Raw genomic sequence first — 22,843 nt, forward strand, 5'->3', positions numbered from 1 at the left:
TAATCCTATTCACTCATCACTGCAGTTGATCGGAATACTTTTCTACACAGCCTAGGACAAAATAAACTACCACGTACAAGGATTACTCAGATGAAAATTGTCCAATATTAAGAAGACATTACCTTTGTCTCTAACAATTCTTCGTGAAATTTCATTTAGAATCTCAGCAACTTGTGAGTCCTTTAATGCAGAAGCTCTCCTTAATTGAATTAAATCAGCTACAACATCAGGGTTGAATGGTTTCTCGTTCAGAGCATATCGGATGTATTTGCGCAAAATTTCTTCCAAGACAAAACCTGTCTGGATATGAATTTTTTGTTACTTAAAATCAATGACACATGCAGAAGAAGTCAAAAGTATGGTAAGCCAGCAAACAGAAAAATGAATTTCCATGAGATTTTTCCAGCCAGCAAAATGAAAGCTAAGAACTACTTTCATGATCTAGACAGATGGCATGATCCTTTATTAAAGAAACATTTGCACAGAAAAAACATATCATGATTAGGAATCGAAGCATATACACATCAACAACAAAAGTTTCACCTAAGGTTAGACAGGCAAAATCCAATATTTCAGACAAACCGTTAATATATATACTACAAAGAATATTACAATGACTTGATGATGGTAATTTTATACAATACCAGTTTAGAACTTATGGTCTTTTAGTGGAATCACTGTTCTTATTTTGTAAAACCAAGATACATTATCAATAATAACGAAACCGATATAAATAGGAGCAAATAGCCAAATACTCAGCCTTATAGATTAGTATGTAAAAGAAAACAGTGTTTCTAATGCAAATGATAAGCAATCAAGTATGTCAAGTTACCCCTATCTGATAGGCACTCGTGCAGAAGAACATAAAAAAAGAAAATAAGTTATCATTATTTAAAAATTAAAACTAGAAATCAGTTCATGATTTAACCTTGTGCGGAATACCAGAAAAGGAGAAGTAACAAATGATTCAATTCAGTGTTCTGAATATGAGATTCACTATATGTAGTTGCAGATAGTGTTACGACTATCGTGATAGTGAAATATTTTACCTTGCTGTGGATTTTTAATCTGTTACCCTAGCATTGTATGACACTGATTCTCAACAGATAAGAAGAATCTACTATGCTGTCAGTTATACTATTGCTACAAACTTCTCCACATACTTCCTATCAAGGTAGCACTTGTTACATTACAACCCAAAAGAAAAGGAGGGCTGAAGATCAACTGGCCTAGCAGTTGTCTCATGGGCCCAAGGAATGGGAAGTGTAAGGAGAAACAAAGGACAGTTGAGAAAGAATCTTGTGATGGAAGAAGGGGAGCTAGTTGAGATGGGAGAGTTAGTTAATGATGGTGGGGAAGTTATCAAATAGTAGGAGAAACATATGTTAGTTGTGAATAAAGAGTTTCCCTATGTAATCAAATTATTATCATCAATAAATCTTGTATTTACATCTATCTTGCGGGTTTCTTTAATTTCAAATAGTTGAGAATATTGGTTTGTATCAGAAATCAACAAACATGGGGAAGAACAAAGCTTCTCTACCCATTATTGACGCAGATTCAAAAAGTGATTCCATAACCCCTAGACAAAATGCGAGGCCATATATTATTCAACAGCAAATGTCAAATAGTGACCACATGTCATATTCAAGGTTTTAGAAAAAGGTCTGCAACTGCAACACAGACCTGCAATATCAAGAGTTTTTCTATATCTCTATGACTATAAAGTGTCAGCAGTTGCAGTCACATTTGTATACAATTTTTCACAATAACAAAGATTGCGACAAAAATTAATTACAAACTCAGGTCTACAGCGAAAATATAAAGGTTTTAGATGTCTCTACAACTGAAATCGCGGTTGCATTTGCTCGCATTCTGAGACAATATCATGGTTTGCAGCATAACTACAATCACAATTTAGAATCATACCCAACTACAATTTAAAGTAAATATTTTCTATAACTCACCTTATTTTCGATTCCTTTGAGATCATCAACCTTAACTTCATCTCGTCCTCTTTGTAACAAATCATCAACAGACTTACACAACAACGCATTTTTACCAACCTGAAACAAACAAACAAACAAACAAACATTATAATTTCCTATAAGCGCAATGAACAAAAAAAAATCCAAAGAAACAAAAAAACCAACCAATTTCCTGCGTTGTGCTTTGGGAGAACTGAATTTCCTAACGGTTTTAACAAACGCGATAACGAAAGTGAGACCAGCATAACCAAGAGGAACGGCGAGAATCCACGGCAACGAAGTGGGACCCACTCTCGGACCGGGAATCGCTTGGGTAACCGAACCGGTGAACTCAACGAGGTCGAGAGCTTTTTCTTGAATCCACGGAAGTTCCTCTTCTACTTCAACCTCAACAACTTCATCTTGTCTAGACTGTTTAGGGTTATTGTTACTGGAAGGGTTTTTCGATGATGACGCTGAAGCAACGGTTGAGATTGAAGTAGGTGATGATAAGAGTGGTTTTGGGTGGAGTGTAGGGAAAAAGAAGGGTTGAGATTGAAAAGGGGTTAGGGATGGGTTTTTGTTTGGGAGAGAGAGAGAAAATGGGAAGTGAGAGAAGAAGTGAAAGCCATTGGAATGGGTTTTTTTTTTAATTGAAAGACTTTAAACAGCGCTTTCTCAAAAGCGCTGACTAAGGTCTATATTTAAAAGCGCTTTCTAAAAGAGCTGTCTAAGGGGGGGTCTTAGACAGCGCTTTCTAAAAGTGCTGTCTAAGACCCCCCCTTAGACAGCGCTTTCATTATTTTTTTAGAACATTTTCCGTGTTTTATTTTTATTTTAACCTTAGACAGCGCTTTCTTTTAAAAGCGCTGTCTAAGATGCGCTGTTAAAAAACCTTTTTGGCGTAGTGTGTTAGATATATTGAAGAAATAAGAAACACTATCAGAGACCAATTGCCAAGAAACATGGGGCGACAACGGCAATAATTTTATTTTTATGTTTGATGACTTTAGAAAAATTAGAATGAGACTTAAAAAAGATGTAGTTTTTTTTTATGTTTGATGACTATAAAAAAACTAGAATGAGTCTTTAAGAAAATGTAGTTTTATTTTTATGTGTTTGTTTTATAATGCTTTAAAAATATTTCTATGGAGAAACTAGCATTAGAGGTCTTATCCCAAATATATATATATATATATATATATATATATATATATATATATATATATATATATATATATATATATATATATATATATATATATATATATATATATATATATATATATATATATATATATATATATATATATATATATATATATATATATATAATATTGTTATTTAAAAGTGTTATTAATTTTTAATCATAAAGTAACAGAAATATTTTTAAAAATTATATAAATAATTATTAGTTCATTATCATGTATAATCATCTATTCATATATTTAACACTAATTTGTATGTCCTTTTTAGTAAATTTATATTTAAAAAATCATTTTTACCGTTTAAATTGCCAAACAAGAAAAAAAATGATTTAAAAAAAATGATTTTTATGAAAGAAAACAAACGCAAATCAACTTCTACTTTTTTAATAAAATCTCTAAAAAAAAATCTCAAAATTTTTAAAAAAAAAATCTATTTTATTTAATCTAAAACAAACGGGCCCTATAATGGATCCTAAAATAAAAAATAAATTACAACAAATGATCAAGAGGGTTTTAGTCAAAGAAAAATAAGAATAAATCCTCCAAAAATAAGAATTCAATTTTAACAAAAGTTCAAAAAGGTTTCTAGACACCCACTAACAATTTTTGTCATTTAGGACTACTTGGCGTAGCATGTGCCACTAGTATTTTAGACATTTTATTTTAGGCGTTTTATAAAGAGAATTTTTTAAGTATTTTAAATCTTTCTAATGTACTATATAAATTGAATTTTTCTTTAAAATAATCAAGTTTTTCAAAAAAAATACGAAAATAATCATTTTTTAAAAAAAAATTCAAAATAATCAACTTTGGGAGAGGATGCACCGGGGGAATTGGCGCATCCCCCAAAAAGCCAATGTTTGTGGCGTCTGCATGGCCCTCCCCATTTGGCGCCTCAGTGTGTTGCTTGTGAAAAGAAAATTTAATTTTAAAGTCAAGAAGAATCAAACACACTACCTTTTGATCAAGAATCAAACGTGTTACCACTGCACCACAAACCATTTATGTTAATTGTTTCATCATATATTTAATATATCGTGTATAATTACAGTAGATTAATAAATTACTAAAACTTAGTTGAATTTTTTTTCACTTAGTTTTAAAATAATGTATAATTACATTAGATTAATTTGTTTCATCTCTATATATTTGTCTTAATTATTTTCACTTAGAACTTTTATACCTATTTTAAAATTTTAAATTAATTAAATATATATTTAATTTTATTTTATCATTGTTTTAAAATATAGAAGTTAAGAATATTATTTAATATTTGTATTTTAATTTCTTAAGAGTACAATCGCAATTTTATATTATAACATTAAATATAAAATATTGATAATATCCATTCGACATATCAAATATGAACGTAGATAGTTAAAATATTTATGTTTATTTAAAATTCATTATAATAAAATTAAATAAAATATATATTTTTTATTTTATAAAAAGAATTGTTTAATAAAAAAAGGTATTGTATAAAAGAATATTTTAATTTTATAAAAATAAACATTAAATAAAATAATTGATCAAAAATAATGGATGAAACATAGTGTAAAATAAAATTAAATATTTTAACTAATTATGTTTCACTTCATAACTGACATGACAGAAATCCAGCATCCAAATGGATTTCATTCTTCAAACTGATAACATAACCTCTCAAAAAGAACCATGCCGACGATAACCACTTTTTTGTTTTTTCACCAAACTCTAACCAACTGCCAAATGTAACCTCCTAACTAACTTCAAAATGGCACAACAGAAATAACCGAAAATTGCTAACGGAGTAACAACCCTTCATCAATCGCTCTCCTCAACTCTCCATTCCAACCCCTTCACATAACAGAATTTTCTTTTCCACCCTCCAACTTCCATAAAAACCTCCAAACCACTGTCATTAGAAAAGGGAAAAAACTCTCTCACGAGAACTTCTTCAACCAACTATAATCTCCCTAACTGAATAACAAAACCTCACAGAGCCAAATTCAACATTGATTCACAGAAGGAGCCTAAAAGAAAATTCTAACAGAGAATTGAAGACTAAACTTCAACCGAGAGAACCTTCCCTTTGGCAACTATTGTGAACTCCCATCACATTACAGAATCCAACTCTGAAAACTCCCTTACAAATCACGCTTCAAAAGCCCTTTCACAACTACACAAGATGCACAAGAGAGAATCCATAGCAGAAAGGGAAAAGAAGCATAGACCAAGGGGAAATCAGTGACAAGAAATTGCAGGAAGAAACTCATGTTTCAAGAAGTTTTGTCAGCTCAAAGAACGTAAGGCACAAATCCAGCTCCTTCATCCTTAATCAACAATGAACCATCTTTATTCTTCAACGATAACGCCACGCCCGCGCACAGATCCTGATCAACCAAGAGCTGAAAAATAATGGATGAAACATACTGTAAAATAAAATTAAATATTTTAACTAATTATGTTTCATCAATTATTTTATTTAATGTTTATTTTCATAAAATTAAAATATTCTTTTATACAATACTTTTTTTTATTAAACAATTCTTTTTATAAAATAAAAAATATATATTTTATTTAATTTTATTATAATGAATTTTAAATAAACATAAATATTTTAACTATCTACGTTCCTATTTGATATGTCGAATGAATATTATCTATATTTTATATTTAATGTTATAATATAAAATTGCGATTGTACTCTTAAGAAATTAAAATGTAAATATTAAATAATATTCTTAACTTATATATTTTAAAACAATGATAAAATAAAATTATATATATATTTAGTTAATTTAAAATTTTAAAATAGGTATAAAAGTTCTAAGTGAAAATAATTAAGACAAATATATAGAGATGAAACAAATTAATCTAATGTAATTATACATTATGTTAAAACTAAGAGAAAAAAATTTCAACTAAGTTTTAGTAATTTATTAATCTACTGTAATTATACACGATATATTAAATATATGATGAAACAAATTAACATGAATGGTTTGTGGTGTAGTGGTAACATGTTTGACTCCTGATCAAAAGGTTGTGTGTTTTATTCTTGTTGGCTGCAAAATTAAATTTTCTTTTCACAAGCAACACATTGAGACGCCAGATGCATTGGCTCCTCCTCATGGAGGGCCATGCAGTCGCACATGCATTGGGCCTCATGATTTTTTGGGGGTGCGCCAACTCCCCTGGCGCATTATCTCCCAAAGTTGGTTATTTTGGAATTTTTTTTGAAAAGATGGTTATTTTCGTTTTTTTTTTAAATCTAGTTATTTTTAAAAAAATCACATAAATTTTCACAAATAATCATAATTTTAAAAATAATTTTCAAAATAATCATTTTTTCAAAAAAAATAAAAAATAACCACCTTTTAAAGCAGATGCGCCAGATGAACTAGCGCATTCATTCCCATCATGAAAAGGCGCCAATGCATCTGACGCCTGCATTGGAAGCCTCATGAAGAGGCGCCAATGTCTATGGCGTCTGCATTTTGGCTCATGAAGAGGCGCCAATGCCTCTGGCGCCTACATGTATTGACATGTCAGGCGCCTAGCCTCTTGCCACATGCATTTTCTATCTCCTCTGTATAAATATCTCGCCCTGTGTGCAATATTTTTCACCAAGATCTTACCGTACAACCATATTTTCTTTCATTCAACTTCACTCTCATTCAAGTTTTTGAGTTTTAACCATGTTTGAATACATTCACAAGAGAAATGTCGATTTAATATTTTCCGCCGTTGCATCTCCGATAAAGATTTGACTTTGGAATATAGATTCGTTTGAACCTCTTAATCGGATGTTGAATAGTTGGTTAGATGGAGAAATTAGGGATGGTGAAAGGATTAGAAGAATCAAATGGCTTGTGTCCACGTTCAACCAAAATGGAGAAGTGCGTGAATGGATGGATATTAAGACTGACTGAGACGTTCATAAGATGATGCATTACATGTTCAAAATTGTTTTGATGGTTGTAATCGCTTAGTTATTATATTGTAGTTGTTTTAATTGATTGTGTTGTTGTTTATGTAATGATATTTCCTCACAAACTTATAATATGAAATAAATTTAGTTTTTCATATATTGCAACAGAGGTACATGTGAATTTATCTGGTTGTGCTCGTTCCAACACTAGGATAGTTAGTACGATTATGACCTGACTGACGACATGAACTACATAATCTAACCATTTTGTTCGCAGTATCCATTTCGATTCAAATGCGGGTGTTATTTAGGCGACCCTTTTTCTTCTTTCGCATAACTTCGTTGTGCCAAATGATGTCCCCTTGATATTTTGGCTAGTAATCCTCTTTTGCCACTACAAAAAAATTAATTTTATAAACATTGGATATGTTGGTGACTTTGTAAACGTCGGATAGCAAGTAGGATGGATCCCTTTGAACCTTTAACATGCCGCAATGATGTGAGAGCAGGTCGTACGGAAGGCTTGGAACTTTCCGCGGTCACACCAACCTCTATCTAGTTCGACTCTGTACTATCCCATCGGCATGCCCTCATTGTGATCCATGGACTCGACAACACTATACCAACCTTTAGTGCGGTCAAACATCGTGACCACATGTGTGTTTGCTTTGGCAGTTTCATGTCTAATGAATTTCATTGAAGCATCACTGAACAAATTTCGAGATTGCAACACTGAACTCCATTTGGAACGTCTGGTCTCAAACAGCGCCCCTAGCCTGAAATATGTTGCCTGCACCAAAGCGTAAACGTTGAATGCATTGATCACTCAATTCATCTGCACAGACTTGACCATGCAGAGAAAAGAATGCATGCAGAGACAAGAACACACAATACATGCGTCTAGTAGAATCTCTGCACGCACAAAGCATGTGCCTGCATACAAGGAATCTCACAAGAATCTCACAGGAATCTCTGCCCTAATAGTCCAAACAGGCGTTCATTCCCTAGGCGCATAAAGCAACATAGGCGCCAAGACTATGGGCACCCCTTCATGAAAATGAAACCTAGGCGCCAAGACCATGGACTCCTCTTCCTTGCATGTGAATATTCACATGCAGGCGCCAAGACCATGGGCGCCTCTTCCTATCATATGAATATTCACATGCATACGCCTAAGGCTATGACTACTCTACACTTTGCCATGCATGCATCCAATCACATGCTGCGTAGGTTACAAACCTAGTAAGACTCCCTCATCTATAAATAGGCTTCAAATCACAACATCAAATCATCTGCAACACTAATCATCTACACTCTTTCTTTACCACACTTTTTCTCTGCCACACTTAAGCTTTATAACACTCAACCTCTGCAGCATTATATCTCTGTTGACTATGGGTGATGAACACAGAGGAACAATCGAGAATATCTTGACATTTGTATGTTATCACTCTCTTTTTACTTATTTCATATTTATTTCGTATATCTTTCTTATCTATGTTTGTATTATATATTATTTTTTCTTATTGTATTTCTTACTTATGTGTTATTAGGACCCAAAGCGTTTTCGATGCCGTGTACATGAATATGTACCCCACGATCCTTTGATAGAACCATATATTAGAGGATGTGGATTTGGAAATCTCCTCAACATAGTCTCGTACTCAGTGGACTACAAATTCATTCTTGCTTTGTTAGAGAGATGGAGACCCGAGACCCACACATTTCACCTTCCTTTCGGTGAGTGTACTGTCACACTTAAGGACGTATATATGTTGTTGGGTCTTCGTATAGATGGTAAGGCCGTGAATGGTAAAGTTAACCAGGACAACTCTATCTGCCACGACTTATTGGGTGCCCCTTTGTATGACGACCAAACTGAGAGAGAGTCATCCGGTCAAGCTAGGGGGCAAAGTATAAATTTAAAATATCTTAAACAATATCATGCGAGTATAATATTGTATGAAGAATCATTCGAGTATGAAAAAATAATTAAAGCTCGGTGTTATATTATGATTTTATTTGGTAATTTTTTATTTCCAGAAAGTACTGGTAATTCAGTAAATATTATGTATTTACCGTTGTTACGCAACATTAATAAGGTAAGCACATATAGTTGGGGTTCAGCTGTGTTGGCCCATCTATATAGTGCAATGTGTACAAGTGCCATAAAAAAATACATGTACTTTTTATTCATGTGCGTATTTGCTACATGCATGGGGTTGGTCAAGAATGTTGTCACTCGCCCCGATAAACGAGAACCCAGTAATGTTCCCGTTTGCAACAAAGTAAGTTTAACACTTTACCATTTAATTAATTATAATTTACATTAAAATTAACTATAACTAATATTTTTTATTTTATTTTTATCTAGGTGGTCAGTAAGGGGGATGAACTACAATAGGTGTCTGAAACACGATATAGTAGTCTATCGCAATGTATTGGACCAGACGATATAATACTCCTAAACAAATCTATTTTAATTTTAAAATACTTATGAAATTATTTATCATCTAATTGTGTCGTATTGTTGTACATTTTATCTGGAGGCCATATTTGGGTCTTGATCATCAGGTTAACCATGATGATGATGTAGTTTGGACAGCAAAGACATCAATTATCTGATTCACTACTGTGGAAATGCACCAGAGTGGCCGGGTAAAACTGCAGTTTGGTATGCAACAACAGATTCCATAACCTCCGACGTGTTTGGGAGATTGACATCAAAAAAGAGTTGATGCCCAATGGGATTATTTTGATTGGAGAGACTTTGCAAAAGAGATGTGTCGTCAATGGAGGAATCGACGACAACACATCTTAAACGAACCAGTCATCCATGATGCAAGATCAACTCAACAATATATGGCATGGTTTAGGTCGGTAGTAATGCAACAATTTGTGTCTGAGCCGCGGTATTTGATTGATCCACGTCAACTAGTTTCGTCATCGTACGCTCAACAACAAGTCCCCGTCCAACACCAATGTCAAACCACCCAAACCCAACAACCAACCTCACACCATCAACCTACAACATACACCCAACAACCAAACACCTAACTTCGCAACCCATTCATGCAATCCACCTAACAACCAAACACCCAACGTCGCAATACATTCATGCCACCCACCCAACCACAAAATCAAGAATCAAACCCTACCCACCAACAACCATACGCTTCAACCACAACCGTCTATATGCCAGATGATTTATATGGGCCACTTCATTGTATCCCCCCAACAATGACCACTCAAACATCTCATCACCAAAACACACAACCATTGTTTAACTATAGTACACCCCAAGAACCATTGCTTCATTTCCAAAACGATTCAATGTCCCAATTCGGGCAACTATGCCGTCCATAATCCATCCAACCCCAACGACCTAACTACGGTGACATGGGCACCAAACTCCATTACGGAAGCGTCGTTGCCTAGAGCCTCCCCGGATATTGGGAACAAATGATGACACATCTATCAAATACCGCTGGAACTTCCGTCAGACCTTCACACTAGCCATCATTCGATGAGGTTAGCACGCAAAGACCCCAAACACCTCAGGAAAATCGTGGGAGACCTCGAAGACAAACTAACGCACCTGGATGTGGAACAAGGGGAGGTTTCGATCGGGCCAGTCATTAAATTTTTGTCAATCCCATGTAACATTTATTATACCATGAATAAATTTTTTTTACATTATATTTTATTATTTAATACAAAAAATTAAAAATTAAAAAAAAAAATATATATATATATATATACAAGGGTGTATGCACCAAATGAATTGGCTCATACACCACATGCAAAGCCATGCGCCATAGGCATTGACGTCTCTTCATGGGGAAGCAAATGTATGCGCCACTCAAGCTGCCGCCTCCTCTTTAGAGAAAAAGGATGCGCCAGTTCATCTAGCGCATCCATTTTGAAAGATGGTTATTTTGGATTTTTTTTTGAAAAAATTGTTATTTTGAACTTTTTTTTTTCTAAAAATGGTTATTTTAAAAAAAAAATCTAAGTAAGATCATTCTGAGAGGTGTCTTATATGTTGGGTAATTTTTATTTTAAAGATGTATCTCCGAAATATTTTAAGAAAGACTTAAATTATTTAATAGTTTAGTAGATGTTTCGGAGATGCATCTCTAAAATCATGGCCGGCATTTTGCAATTTATATCACCCTTGCATGTCAGATATTTCGACTTTACTCGGTAAAGGAGAAGATAGTCATACACTTGTCCGATATCAACTTATCCAAGAGATGAAGACACATAAAGAATCATACACACGACTTTAGGGTAAGACAGAAATTTTCGATGTGGTTTATGAGTTTCTTGTTCCTTGCTTGATCGGTCTGGCACCGAAGACAAAATGAACGTGCTTCCCTGAAATAGGTCACCTAATAACATGTACGTATGATAGAGTGTGTGTTGTCCTGACACGTTACCGCTTTTTGAAAACCTTTTTCCAACTATGCACCGCCCCACCCCAAAATCCAAATGAACATATCATGTGTGTCATTTTATTCAAGTTTACTTGAAATCGGGATGCCATATATCAGTTACATCACCGGAGTGGACGACTCAATCAACCACAAAAGCCAAGATTTGGCAGGACCATTTTATGGAAAGGATGCAAGAATTTGAGAGATTGAACAACATTGAAAAACAATCAAATACACAAAATTACAAGAGGGTACCACCTATAGATTTAGTCGGTGACATCTGTTTGATTCGCTTTAGTTTCTTGTTTAATCAGACAAATAATTGTATGTAATTGTGTCTCAATATAAATGAAGTGTTATATATTCATATTTTGTTCATATTGTGTCTTTATGCATTTTTTATCTTCCTCGTGACAACATGTGTGTTTTTATCAAGGAAAATAGGTTTTATTTTAGTGTTCTGTTTTGAAACTGGTTCAGGATAAGTTCCGAAGATGCATCTCCGAAATAAGATAATAGGATGCGGTTCCGGAGATATATCTCTGGAATTGATATGGTAGTTAATAAGTGGTCCATATCGAATAATTCTGATACTTGTGTGTCTTTCCAGAGATGTAACTACGAAATCATTCTAGAGAAGTATCGCCGGAATAAAGTAAACGAAAAAAAGACATAACTCAGAATTGTCTTTGTTGAATATGTGTTGGATGCGCCCGGATGCATCTATGAAATTAGTGAGTTTTTGTAGAAAGTTACATGGTGCATTAGAAACATCTAGGATGCCATAAGAAATTCTCTTTATAAAAGCATAAATTAAATTTATTGTTTCTATACAAAAATAACTTTTTGTAAATTTTATTGTATTTTTTTAAAGATTTCTTCAAATTACAACGCAAGATTTTCTTTAAGAATTAAAATAAGATTATATTTTTTTATTTTTTAATTTAGTTTAAGATTCAATTTCGATCCATTATCTAATACATGTTATATTTTAGTCTTTAAAAAATTATTCTTTTAGTCAATTTAATTTATTCTGTTAATTGTTAATTTTAAATGTCTTAGATGAGACACTATTATTGAGTATCCACATATACTTTATTTTTATTTTAAAATTTAATCATTAGATCTTGTTGATGAATTTTATATTTTTAGATCTTGATAGTCTATTAATTATGATAAGACATCTTCAATACCTAATATTTTTTTACCTATCTTGATCTTCTTTATCTTCATTTTCATTATCATATTCATTAATCTTCATCAAAACCTCAGAAAACTTCCAAAAAGATTTAAACTTCATAATACTTATCCCAGTTTTTTTAGAGCACGGAACTCAATTACGTCAAATTAGATTAACATTACTTAATCTTCAATTTATTTACGTTATTCTCAATCTTGTGAATTATTATAATGCTAATCTGAATTTTCCAAACAAAAAATCATAACCAACTACGACTTCTACAATACAATTATAATATCCTCCATAGACTCATTTTCTCTCGGCTTCGTAGTCTTCTCCTTCACTCTCTACCTTCACAGATGTCCAACGCAAGATTAATCTTGTCATTGGCGATTTTGATAGTTCCACTTTAAATTTCCAATGTAAGATCTTGCCCTTCAACCTCCTCACCAAAATTTAAATTTGAATTTGTCATGTTTGGTGCATTGGATAATCTTTTCATTAACACAAACCTAAATCCAAAAAACATTAGAATTTGAGGGGGCATTCTGCAATTTGTTCGTTGAGTGAAACTTTCTTGTCTGTGTACTCTTGGATTTTAGCTTTGAGCCTATCGACTTCCTTCTCATATGCATTACTCGAGTCCCAGGTTATAACCTCTTTTGTTTGTTGGAGTTGAGCGTTGTTGTTTCTTTTAAGGTCGATATCCCGACAGACTTGGTCAAAATAATCTTCAAAGTCGAACAAGAATTGGACCATAGAATCAGAGACCTGGTGTTTGTTGAGCTCTCCCAACAATTTTCGAATATCAATGCCAAGTCGAGCGTCTCACTCGATGGGATTGAGGATATCAACTTCAAAGATGTTTGTCTTTAGTTGCTGGATCAAGAGGTTCACCGAGTCGTCCCCAGTATCAACCAACAAAGCGTCAGAGGATTGGGAGGATCTAGAGCCAGTTGAAAGATTGCAGAGTTTTTAAAGCCTTTTTAGAGCCTCTATTTGATTCTTCCTTTTTAGGGAAATGATTCCTTCTTGACTCATAGAGGTGTTGGATGATGGGTCATGAGCAACATGTTGGGTTTGTTTCTCCATGATGGTGGCAGGTTGACTTTCCTTTTCTGTTGGAATAGTTTCAAAGTATGGGATCGTTTGTTCCTGTTCCATTGCTTAAGATTTTTTTGTTGTTGGTTGGTAGAAAGAAAAGTTATCATGAACGGAAGTTATGGTGTCATCTAACTCTTCGATTCTTTGAGGAGATAATTGTTCAACATTAGCCCACCACCAATGACCACTCAAACATCTCATCACCAAAACACACAACCATTGTTTAACTATAGTACACCCCGGGAACCATTGCTTCGTTTCCAAAATGATTCAATGTCCCAATTCGGGCAACTATACCGTCCATAATCCATCCAACCCCATCGACCTAACTACGGTGACATGGGCACCAAACTCCATTACGGAAGCGCCGTTGGCCAGAGCCTCCCCGGATATTGGGAACAAATGATGACACATCTATCAAATACCGCTGGAACTTCCGTCGGACCTTCGCACTAGCCATCATTCGATGAGGTTAGCACGCAAAGACCCCAAACACCTCAGGAAAATCGTGGGAGACATCGAAGACAAACTAACGCACCTGGATGTGGAACAAGGGGAGGTTTCGATCGGGCCGGTCATTAAATTTTTGTCAATCCCATGTAATATTTATTATACCATGAATAATTTTTTTTTACATTATATTTTATTATTTAATAAAAAAAATAAAAATTAAAAAAATATATACAAGGGTGTATGCACCAGATGAATTGGCTCATACACCACATGCAAAGCCATGCGCCATAGGCATTGGCGCCTCTTCATGAGGCAACAAATGTATGTGTCACTCAAGTTGGCGCCTCCTCTTTAGAGAAAATGGATTCGCCAGTTCATCTAGCGCATCCATTTTGAAAGGTGGTTATTTTGGATTTTTTTTTTTAAAAATTGTTATTTTGAACTTTTTTTTTTCAAAAAGTGGTTATTTTAAAAAAAAATCTAAGTAAGATCATTCTGAGAGGCGTCTTATATGTTGGGTAATTTTTATTTTAAAGATGTATCTCCGAAATATTTTAAGAAAGACTTTAATTATTTAATAGTTTAGTAGATGTTTCGGAGATGCATCTCTAAAATTATGGGCGGCATTTTGCAATTTATATCACCCTTGCATGTCAGATATTTCGACTTTACTTGGTAAAGGAGAAGATAGTAATACACTTATCCGATATCAACTTATACAAGAGTTGAAGACACATAAAGAATCACACACACGACTGTAGGGTAAGAAAGAAATTTTCAGTGTGGTTTATGAGTCTCTTGTTCCTTGCTTGATCGGTCTGGCACCGAAGACAAAATGGGCGTGCTTCCCTAAAATAGGTCACCTAACAACATGTGCGTATGATAGAGTGTGTGTTGTCCTGACACGTTACCGCTTTTTGAAAACCTTTTTCCAACTATGCACCGACCCACCCCAAAATCCAAATGAACATATCATGCGTATTGCGTGACTTTCAAAATCAAGTCATTTTATTCAAGTTTACTTGAAATCGGGATGCCATATATCAGTTACATCAGCGGAGTAGACGACTCAATCAACCACAAAAGCCAAGATTTGGCAGGACCATTTTATGGAAAGGATGCAAGAATTTGAGAGATTGAACAACATTGAAAAACAATCAAATACACAAAATTACAAGAGGGTACCACCTATAGATTTAGTCGGTGACATCTGTTTGATTCGCTTTAGCTTCTTGTTTAATTAGACAAATAATTGTATGTAATTGTGTCTTAATATAAATAAAGTGTTATATATTCATATTTTGTTCATATTGTGTCTTTATGCATTTTTTATCTTCCTCGTGACAACATTTGTGTTTTTATCAATGAAAAATAGGTTTTATTTTAGTGTTCTGTTTTGAAACTGGTTCAGGATAAGTTCCGGAGATGCATCTCCGAAATAAGATAATAGGATGCGGTTTCAGAGATATATCTCCGGAATCGATATGGTAGTTAATAAGTGATCCATATCGAATAACTTTGATACTTCTGTGTCTTTCCGGAGATGTAACTACGAAATCATTCTAGAGAAGTATCGTCGGAATAAAGTAAACGAAAAAAAGACATAACTCAGAATTGTCTTTGTTGAATATGTGTTGGATGCGTCTGGATGCATCTATGAAATCAGTGAGTTTTTCTAGAAAGTTACATGGTGCATTAGAAACATCTAGGATGCCATAAGAAATTCTCTTTATAAAAGCATAAATTAAATTTATTGTTTCTATATAAAAGAACTTTTTGTAAATTTTATTGTATTTTTTTAAATATTTCTTCAAATTACAACGGAAGATTTTCTTTAAGAATTAAAATAAGATTATATTTTTTTATTTTTTTATTTTTTTAATTTAGTTTAAGATATAATTTCGATCCATTATCTAATACATGTTATATTTTAGTCTTTAAAAAATTATTCTTTTAGTCAATTTAATTTATTCTGTTAATTTTTAATTTTAAATATCTTAGATGAGACACTATTGTTGAGTATCCACGTATACTTTATTTTTATATTAAAATTTAACCATTAGATCTTTTTGATGAATTTTATATTTTAAGATCTTGATAGTCTATTAATTATGATAAGACATCTTCAATACCTAATTTTTTTTACCTATCTTGATCTTCTTTATCTTCATTTTCATCATCATATTCATTAATCTTCATCAAAATCTCAGAAAACTTCCAAAAAAAATTTAAACTTCATAATATTTATCCCAGTTTTTTTTAGAGCGTGGAACTCAATTACATCAAATTAGATTAACATTACTTAATCTTCAATTTATTTACGTTATTCTCAATCTTGTGAATTGTTATAATGCTAATCTGAATTTTCCAAACAAAAAATCATAACCAACTACGGCTTCTACAATACAATTATAATATCCTCTATAGAGTCACTTTCTCTCGGCTTCGTAGTCTTCTCCTTCACTCTCTACATTCACAGACGTCCAACGCAAGATTAATCTTGTCATCGGCGATTTTGACAGTTCCTCTTTAAATTTCCAATGTAAGATCTTGTCCTTCAACCTCCTCACCAAAATTTAAATTTGAATTTGTCATGTTTGGTGCATTGGATAATCTTTTCATTAACACAAACCTAAATCCAAAAAACATTAGAATTTGAGGGGGCGTTCTGCAATTTGTTCGTTGAGTGAAACTTTCTTGTCTGTGTACTCTTGAATTTTAGCTTTGAGCCTATCGACTTCCTTCTCAGATGCATTACTCGAGTCCTAGGCTATAGACATAACCTCTTTTGTTTGTTGGAGTTGAGCGTTGTTGTTTTTTTTAAGGTCGATATCCCGAAAGACTTGGTCAAAATAAGCTTCAAAGTCGAACAAGAATTGGACCATAGAATCAGAGACCTGGTGTTTGTTGAGCTCTCCCAACAATTTTCGAATATCAGTGCCAAGCCGAGCATCTCACTCGATGGCATTGTGGAGATGAACTTCAAAGATGTTTGCCTTTAGTTGCTGGATCAAGAGGTTCACCGAGTCGTCTCCAGTATCAACCAACAAAGCGTCAGAGGATTGGGAGGATCTAGAGCCAGTATAAAGATTGCAGAGTTTTTAAAGCCTTTTTAGAGCCTCTATTTAATTCTTCCTTTTTAGGGAAATGATTTCTTCTTGACTCATAGAGGTTTTGGATGATGAGTCATGAGCAACATGTTGGGTTTGTGTCTCCATGATGGTGGCAGGTTGACTTTCCTTTTCTGTTGGAATAGTTTCGAAATTTAGGATAGTTTGTTCCTGTTCCATTGCTTAAGATCTTTTTTTGTTGGTTGGTAGAAATAAAATTTATCATGAACAGAAGTTATGGTGTCATCTAACTCTTCGATTCTTTGAGGAGACAATTGTTCAACATTAGCCTCTGCCTCAGGGATCGGTTCGGTAGAGATACATATCCTTCACCACTCGCTTTATTCTCTAATGAACAAAGGAGAGGCTATAGTCAATAAAGTCTTACCAATGAATGTTAGAGAAGGTTTTAGAAGGAATTGAATGAGGGATACCTGTTAGTTCATCCACCACGTTCTCGTCCGGCTTCGATGGTTCATAGAAATAAAAAATGGTAAGTTGAGTCAAAAAATCGAGGAGTAAAACTGTGTATTATGTGAAGCAATACCTTAGGATCATTTTCTTCGATTGGGAGACCTTTTCGCTCATCCTGCGTTTGTTCCTCAGTAGGCAAGTTTTATTCTCCTTTACCATTATTTGAGGGACCAGCGTTCGAGGTTGTCGTTTCTTTTTGAAGAATAATTTTGGGGGCAACGCCCTTTGTGATGACAGTCGATTTGGAGGGAGTGTTCTCCTTAGACCTTGAGATAATCAGAGTCTTTTCACTGTCCTCTAAGCTTTCGACTTCAGCCACAATTTCTGTGGGTTTTAGAGTAACCTATTAGGAAAAGATTGTTCAGTTTTTTGCTATTATCGAGGACATTAAAGAAGAAATCAAAAGCATACTTGTGTTGTGGTAGCCTTTTGAGATTTCTTCTTCTTTTTTGTTTTGGTGGTTGCATTGGAGTCGGGATCGCTTTTTCGATTTTGAATAGAATAAAATGTCAGAACCATTTCAAAAAGCAGCTAAATATGAAAGAAAGAAAGACTTACCTTTTTTGTAGAGGTTCTTCTCTTTTCTTATTTTCACCGGCATTGGAAGGGCATTCGACCTTGTTGTCTCCCTTTGCTGCAGTCTCGTCTACAAAAGGAACATATGAGAAATCGAAGGTATTAAAGAAGAGAACTTAATTGATTAAATATATACATGTTTTCTTCTATGGATACTCTTGTAAGCTAGAGAAGGCAGTCGACATCCTCTTGTAGAAATTATGTTTAGAAATGTGGCCTTGAAAGTAGCTTGTCCACCAGTTGTCGAATTTCACTATTAGAAAGAAAGATGGCTAGAAGTGGAAGGTGCGCAACTCGAGAACTTGATGACAAGAAAAAGCCATGCAATCTCTGTATTCTGTTGGAGTGAATTTTCTTCCTGACCAGCAAATGTCGTTCTCCCGAGAGTAAAGTGAACTTGCCAACATTTGGCTAAAACTAAATTGTGTAGCCACCAAACTGGGCTGGTAACCAATGAAGCCAAATCCAACAATTCCAGTTTCAGATCGAGTAGAGAGGAGCATCAGAGTCAAAAAGGCTTCCCAGATAGAGTTCAACATTGCAATAGCTGAAGGGGTTACACTAGGGAACCTGTTTCAAAACCAAGATGATCCAAAACACCTGTCTACAAAAGGAGCCATGGTCGAAACAAAAGTTTTCATCTCAAGGAAAAGGTTGATGTATTTCATAAGAGTTATTTGGGAAGGGTTGTCATAAGGAGTGACGAATGCATGTCTGGTGCCTTCAATACTTCTGCAATCAGTTTCTTCTAACAAAGCTTTCGACTCAGTGATATGCAACTTAGGTTCAAAGGTAGCATTTAACCAGAGTTGCAAAAGCGACAAAGGGCCGGAGACAAGGTATGATTTGTTGGTTTCAAGAAGATGTTTTAACTTGTAATAAGTGTTTTCAAATGATTGATATAAGTTGACTAAAAGTAAATTTGGCTAAAGAAATATTTTGACCCTCATGGAGTTGGATTACAAGAGGGATATATTTTTTATCTATTTGTAATGATCCTAAATAGAAAACATAGTAAGAAAGTCAACGGGTCAAGAAAGCTATGTGTTCTTTGTCGGAGATCTCTTTAGTTTGTTTGTCATTGTGGTCAATAATGAAGTTTTTGAAGCTGAAACGTTTGATAACAAATTCATGATCAGTTTCTATAGTGGGATTAAAAGTTTCACCAAGAGGGTTCAGTCTCGTGATGGCTACTACGTCGAACAAGGTTGGCGTAAACATTCCACAAGGGAACTGAAAAGTGTTGGTCGAACCTTCCCAAAAAAAGATTGACGCGAGTAACATGGCTAGGTTATACCTAGGATAAATTCGATAAATTTGTATCATGTCAAAGATGTCTAAATCTTCCCACTGCTTTTATCTTTTGCTTTCAACTTTATTGAGCCAGGCACGATATTCTTTTCTTTGGGTAGGAGGTGCAGATCGAAAGACATGCATGTGTGTCTTCATAAAGAATAAATCGAGAGAGCGTTCTTTGAACGCTGAGGGCATGGTGACGGGATAACGTGGAAAGAAATTTTTTATTTTTTCAAGTTGAGACTTAGCAGTTGGGTATTGTTCTAAGAATGCTAACAGTTTACTAAAAAGTATAAAAGGAATGAGTACCTATTTTTATTAAATTAAGATTTTTAACTTAGTTATTTATAAATAATTGGTTGGCAAAAAATTGACATACCTAACTATGAATGTAAAAAAAAAAATCATTTAGTGTAGTAGTTTTAAGTCCTAAAGTATAACTAAAAAATCATTGATACAACATTAAAAAGGTTCGGGATTCCATTAAATAAACTTTACATGTTTGAGTGATTTCAAATTCTCGAAAAATAGCACCCAATTTGATATCATATAATTGATGAGAAACTCATATTTAGATGTTCAAAATACCCTACACTATAATTCGATACTATGAAATGGCAAAATAGAAAAAATATAAGAGAATAGTTTCGATAATATAAATAAGATCATTTATTAAAATAAAAATTATGATAAAAATATATAATAACAACATAAATGGATTAAATTATATTTATTTATCTAGTAATAACAAAAGACATATTTATCGACTATAGAGGATAAAAAATGTAACAATGTAATACTATTAACTATCCTCAATCACATTTCTGGTGGCTGACCATTAACAGTCGAACCTGGACCAGGCCCTCCTCCTCCTACACCTGTGCCACCTGGTACTCTTTTTCTGCTTTTTTCAACTTGTTTTTTCTTTTTATCGTTAATAAATTTTCCCAGAAGAAACACTAAATATAACCCGCCTCTGTTTGAAAAAAAAAATAGTAATAAATTAGTTTAGATCATATCAATTTATAGCTCATTGTTTTAAGTTATTTGATCATTGTATGAAATAACTTAATTAATTAAATATATAATATTTAATATGGTAGAGTTAACCAATAAATATTACATGATGCATAAATATGTTTAATTAATGTTTATTTATTGTAATTAAGATAACTGAAGTACATTTAATAAATTATAAACTACTTAAATTAGTTCATTAAAAAAATCTATGAACTAATATAAATATAAGTTTGTGAAAAAAATAATTATTACCAAATTAAATTTTAAACATATAAATTTATATGTTACAAGTCATAAACTCATAATATAACTTTGTGAAATTAAAATTTAGAGACATGCTATTTCTTACGGAGCAATTACAAAAGAAAATAAAGAATATCTTCAAACAATTAATAAGAAGGCATTTATGTTTTTCGGGATTTTTATTTTATTTTTTTATTCTTAACTATTTATTTAACTCTTTTCTTAATTGTTTTAAATTATAAATCACTATTATAATATTAATATAATCTTAATGATTTTTTCAACAATAAGTTTTATGTTTTATTACTCTTATTTATTCTAATTTAAGTTTCTCTTTAACATATTATTAATAAAAGATAATATTGTAAAATTATATATAACTTCTTTTTTCATATAAATTACTTATTTTGTTTAAAATTCGTATTAATTTTCTAAACTTTTTTAAATCTTGGGTCAGTTGGAATATTATCTTACTTCATAATAAATCATTTAAAAAAAAATAAAAAAACTAATGATTAATACTGTTTTAACTTTTGAAAATAATAAATGAAAATAAACAAAAAATTCTGCAAAATATTCAATATTTGAAAAACCGAAGGAGCATATACTTACATGGTAATTATCACTGATTTTGTAGAGATACAGTTGGAGGTTTGCAGCATTGGCATGTTTCTCTATGATTTATTTCTCCAAATTTAGTGAGTTTGATCTCTATTTTTGGTGGTTTGTTGAATGTTGGATTTATAGAGAATGAAGTATATATACAACTACTGATGAGAACTAAAACACGTAATAGCGTTTGAAATGTCAACTTTGAACACTTCTGTTCATCTCTATATATGAGTCAATAGTCAACAAACTATAACTTAATACTATTGGCTAATTATTTATACTTATAATCTTATATTGTTTCATAAGTAGAGTGTAATAATGTTGAAAAAGAATTGTATAAGGAGATTCAAGAATATTTAATTCATGCTGCTAACAATTTCTTCCTTCCAAATCAAATAAACAACAAGCTTTTATCAGTCTTAAATAAATAAATATTGTATATACTATTGTGTTTATTGTTTCATAGGGTATAGGGTAGCTTGAAATGGGTTAGTCCTCACAGCATTGTCAACTATGATTCAAATATTAATTGGTTGGAGAGGAACGTGGTTAGAATTCAAAGAGATGGGTGTGTTCGCACAAACAACTTGTTTTTTATTATGGAATAACTGTCAAGGGTCAAATTGTGAGTGGTGATTGAAAAAATAAAATATTTCAGTTTCACATTTAACAAGGTTTACATATTTCAATTGTTTATATAGTTGAAGAATTCTCTTTATGGTGTGCTTCAATGAATATATAAGTTTTGCCAAAGAAGATAATGATTTCAATAATTAATATCACATATTGTTTTGTTTGACCAATCGATTTGGTTAGTGTCAGACATGTGGTTGTGGTTTGATATTTAATCTATACTTTAATTTTAAAAATAAAAAAATTAAAATTGACATGTTATCCTTGACCATTAACTTTGTAAGCTTTGAGTGAATATTGTTAAAATCAATATTCATTAAGCAAGATCAGTTTAGGTTTAGGGCTTCTGAGAAGATGTGTTACATCGTTCAAATTCTTCTTCCTCTTGCCTTGATAAAGCTCCACTTCTTCAATTCTCTCCCACGTTTTTATCCATTTGATTGTCTATTTTGTTAATGATCGAATGATTTGGTTCATTCGTTCATGGAAATTAAGAACTTGAGTCACTTCTCAAAGCACACCAAAAACATATGAGTTTTTCCTTCCTCACATTCTTTTACATGCTCTTTAAATTTTGGAGTCCCTCATTTATCCCCTTTCTACTCGTCAATTTTT

At 32.9% G+C, this 22,843-nt stretch overlaps 1 protein-coding gene and 1 long non-coding RNA gene across 2 annotated transcripts; both read right to left on the reverse strand.

Moving 5' to 3' along the window:
* Window positions 1-66: 66 nt before the first annotated feature.
* LOC127081890 (uncharacterized) lies at window positions 67-18,963 on the reverse strand. Its single transcript, XM_051022117.1, has 5 exons — window positions 18,822-18,963; window positions 18,407-18,494; window positions 2,154-2,628; window positions 1,968-2,066; window positions 67-300 (listed from the first exon to the last, which is right to left on the reverse strand). Exons 1-5 carry the CDS (start codon window positions 18,961-18,963, stop codon window positions 67-69), a joined length of 1,038 nt encoding a protein of 345 aa, XP_050878074.1.
* Window positions 18,964-20,418: 1,455 nt separating this feature from the next.
* LOC127083052 (uncharacterized) lies at window positions 20,419-21,751 on the reverse strand. The gene is made up of 2 exons (XR_007788294.1): window positions 21,596-21,751; window positions 20,419-20,696 (listed from the first exon to the last, which is right to left on the reverse strand). It is a non-coding gene; the product is annotated as an uncharacterized LOC127083052 (long non-coding RNA).
* Between the last annotated feature and the right edge of the window lie 1,092 nt (window positions 21,752-22,843).

The sequence above is a fragment of the Lathyrus oleraceus genome, chromosome 5 (genome assembly GCF_024323335.1).
Source record: "Lathyrus oleraceus cultivar Zhongwan6 chromosome 5, CAAS_Psat_ZW6_1.0, whole genome shotgun sequence".
NCBI classification, from domain to species: Eukaryota; Viridiplantae; Streptophyta; class Magnoliopsida; order Fabales; family Fabaceae; genus Lathyrus; species Lathyrus oleraceus.

Bases quoted from the DNA above. Each gene is read 5' to 3' on its own strand.
- LOC127081890 (XM_051022117.1), bottom strand. From the start codon at position 18,963: ATGTTGAACTCTATCTGGGAAGCCTTTTTGACTCTGATGCTCCTCTCT. The intron at 2,629-18,406 runs GTAAGTCTTTCT...CGCTGTTTAAAG, and splicing joins GAAGAACCTCTACAAAAAAG to TCTTTCAATTAAAAAAAAAA. The intron at 2,067-2,153 runs GTTGGTTTTTTT...TGTTTGTTTCAG, and splicing joins AAGCACAACGCAGGAAATTG to GTTGGTAAAAATGCGTTGTT.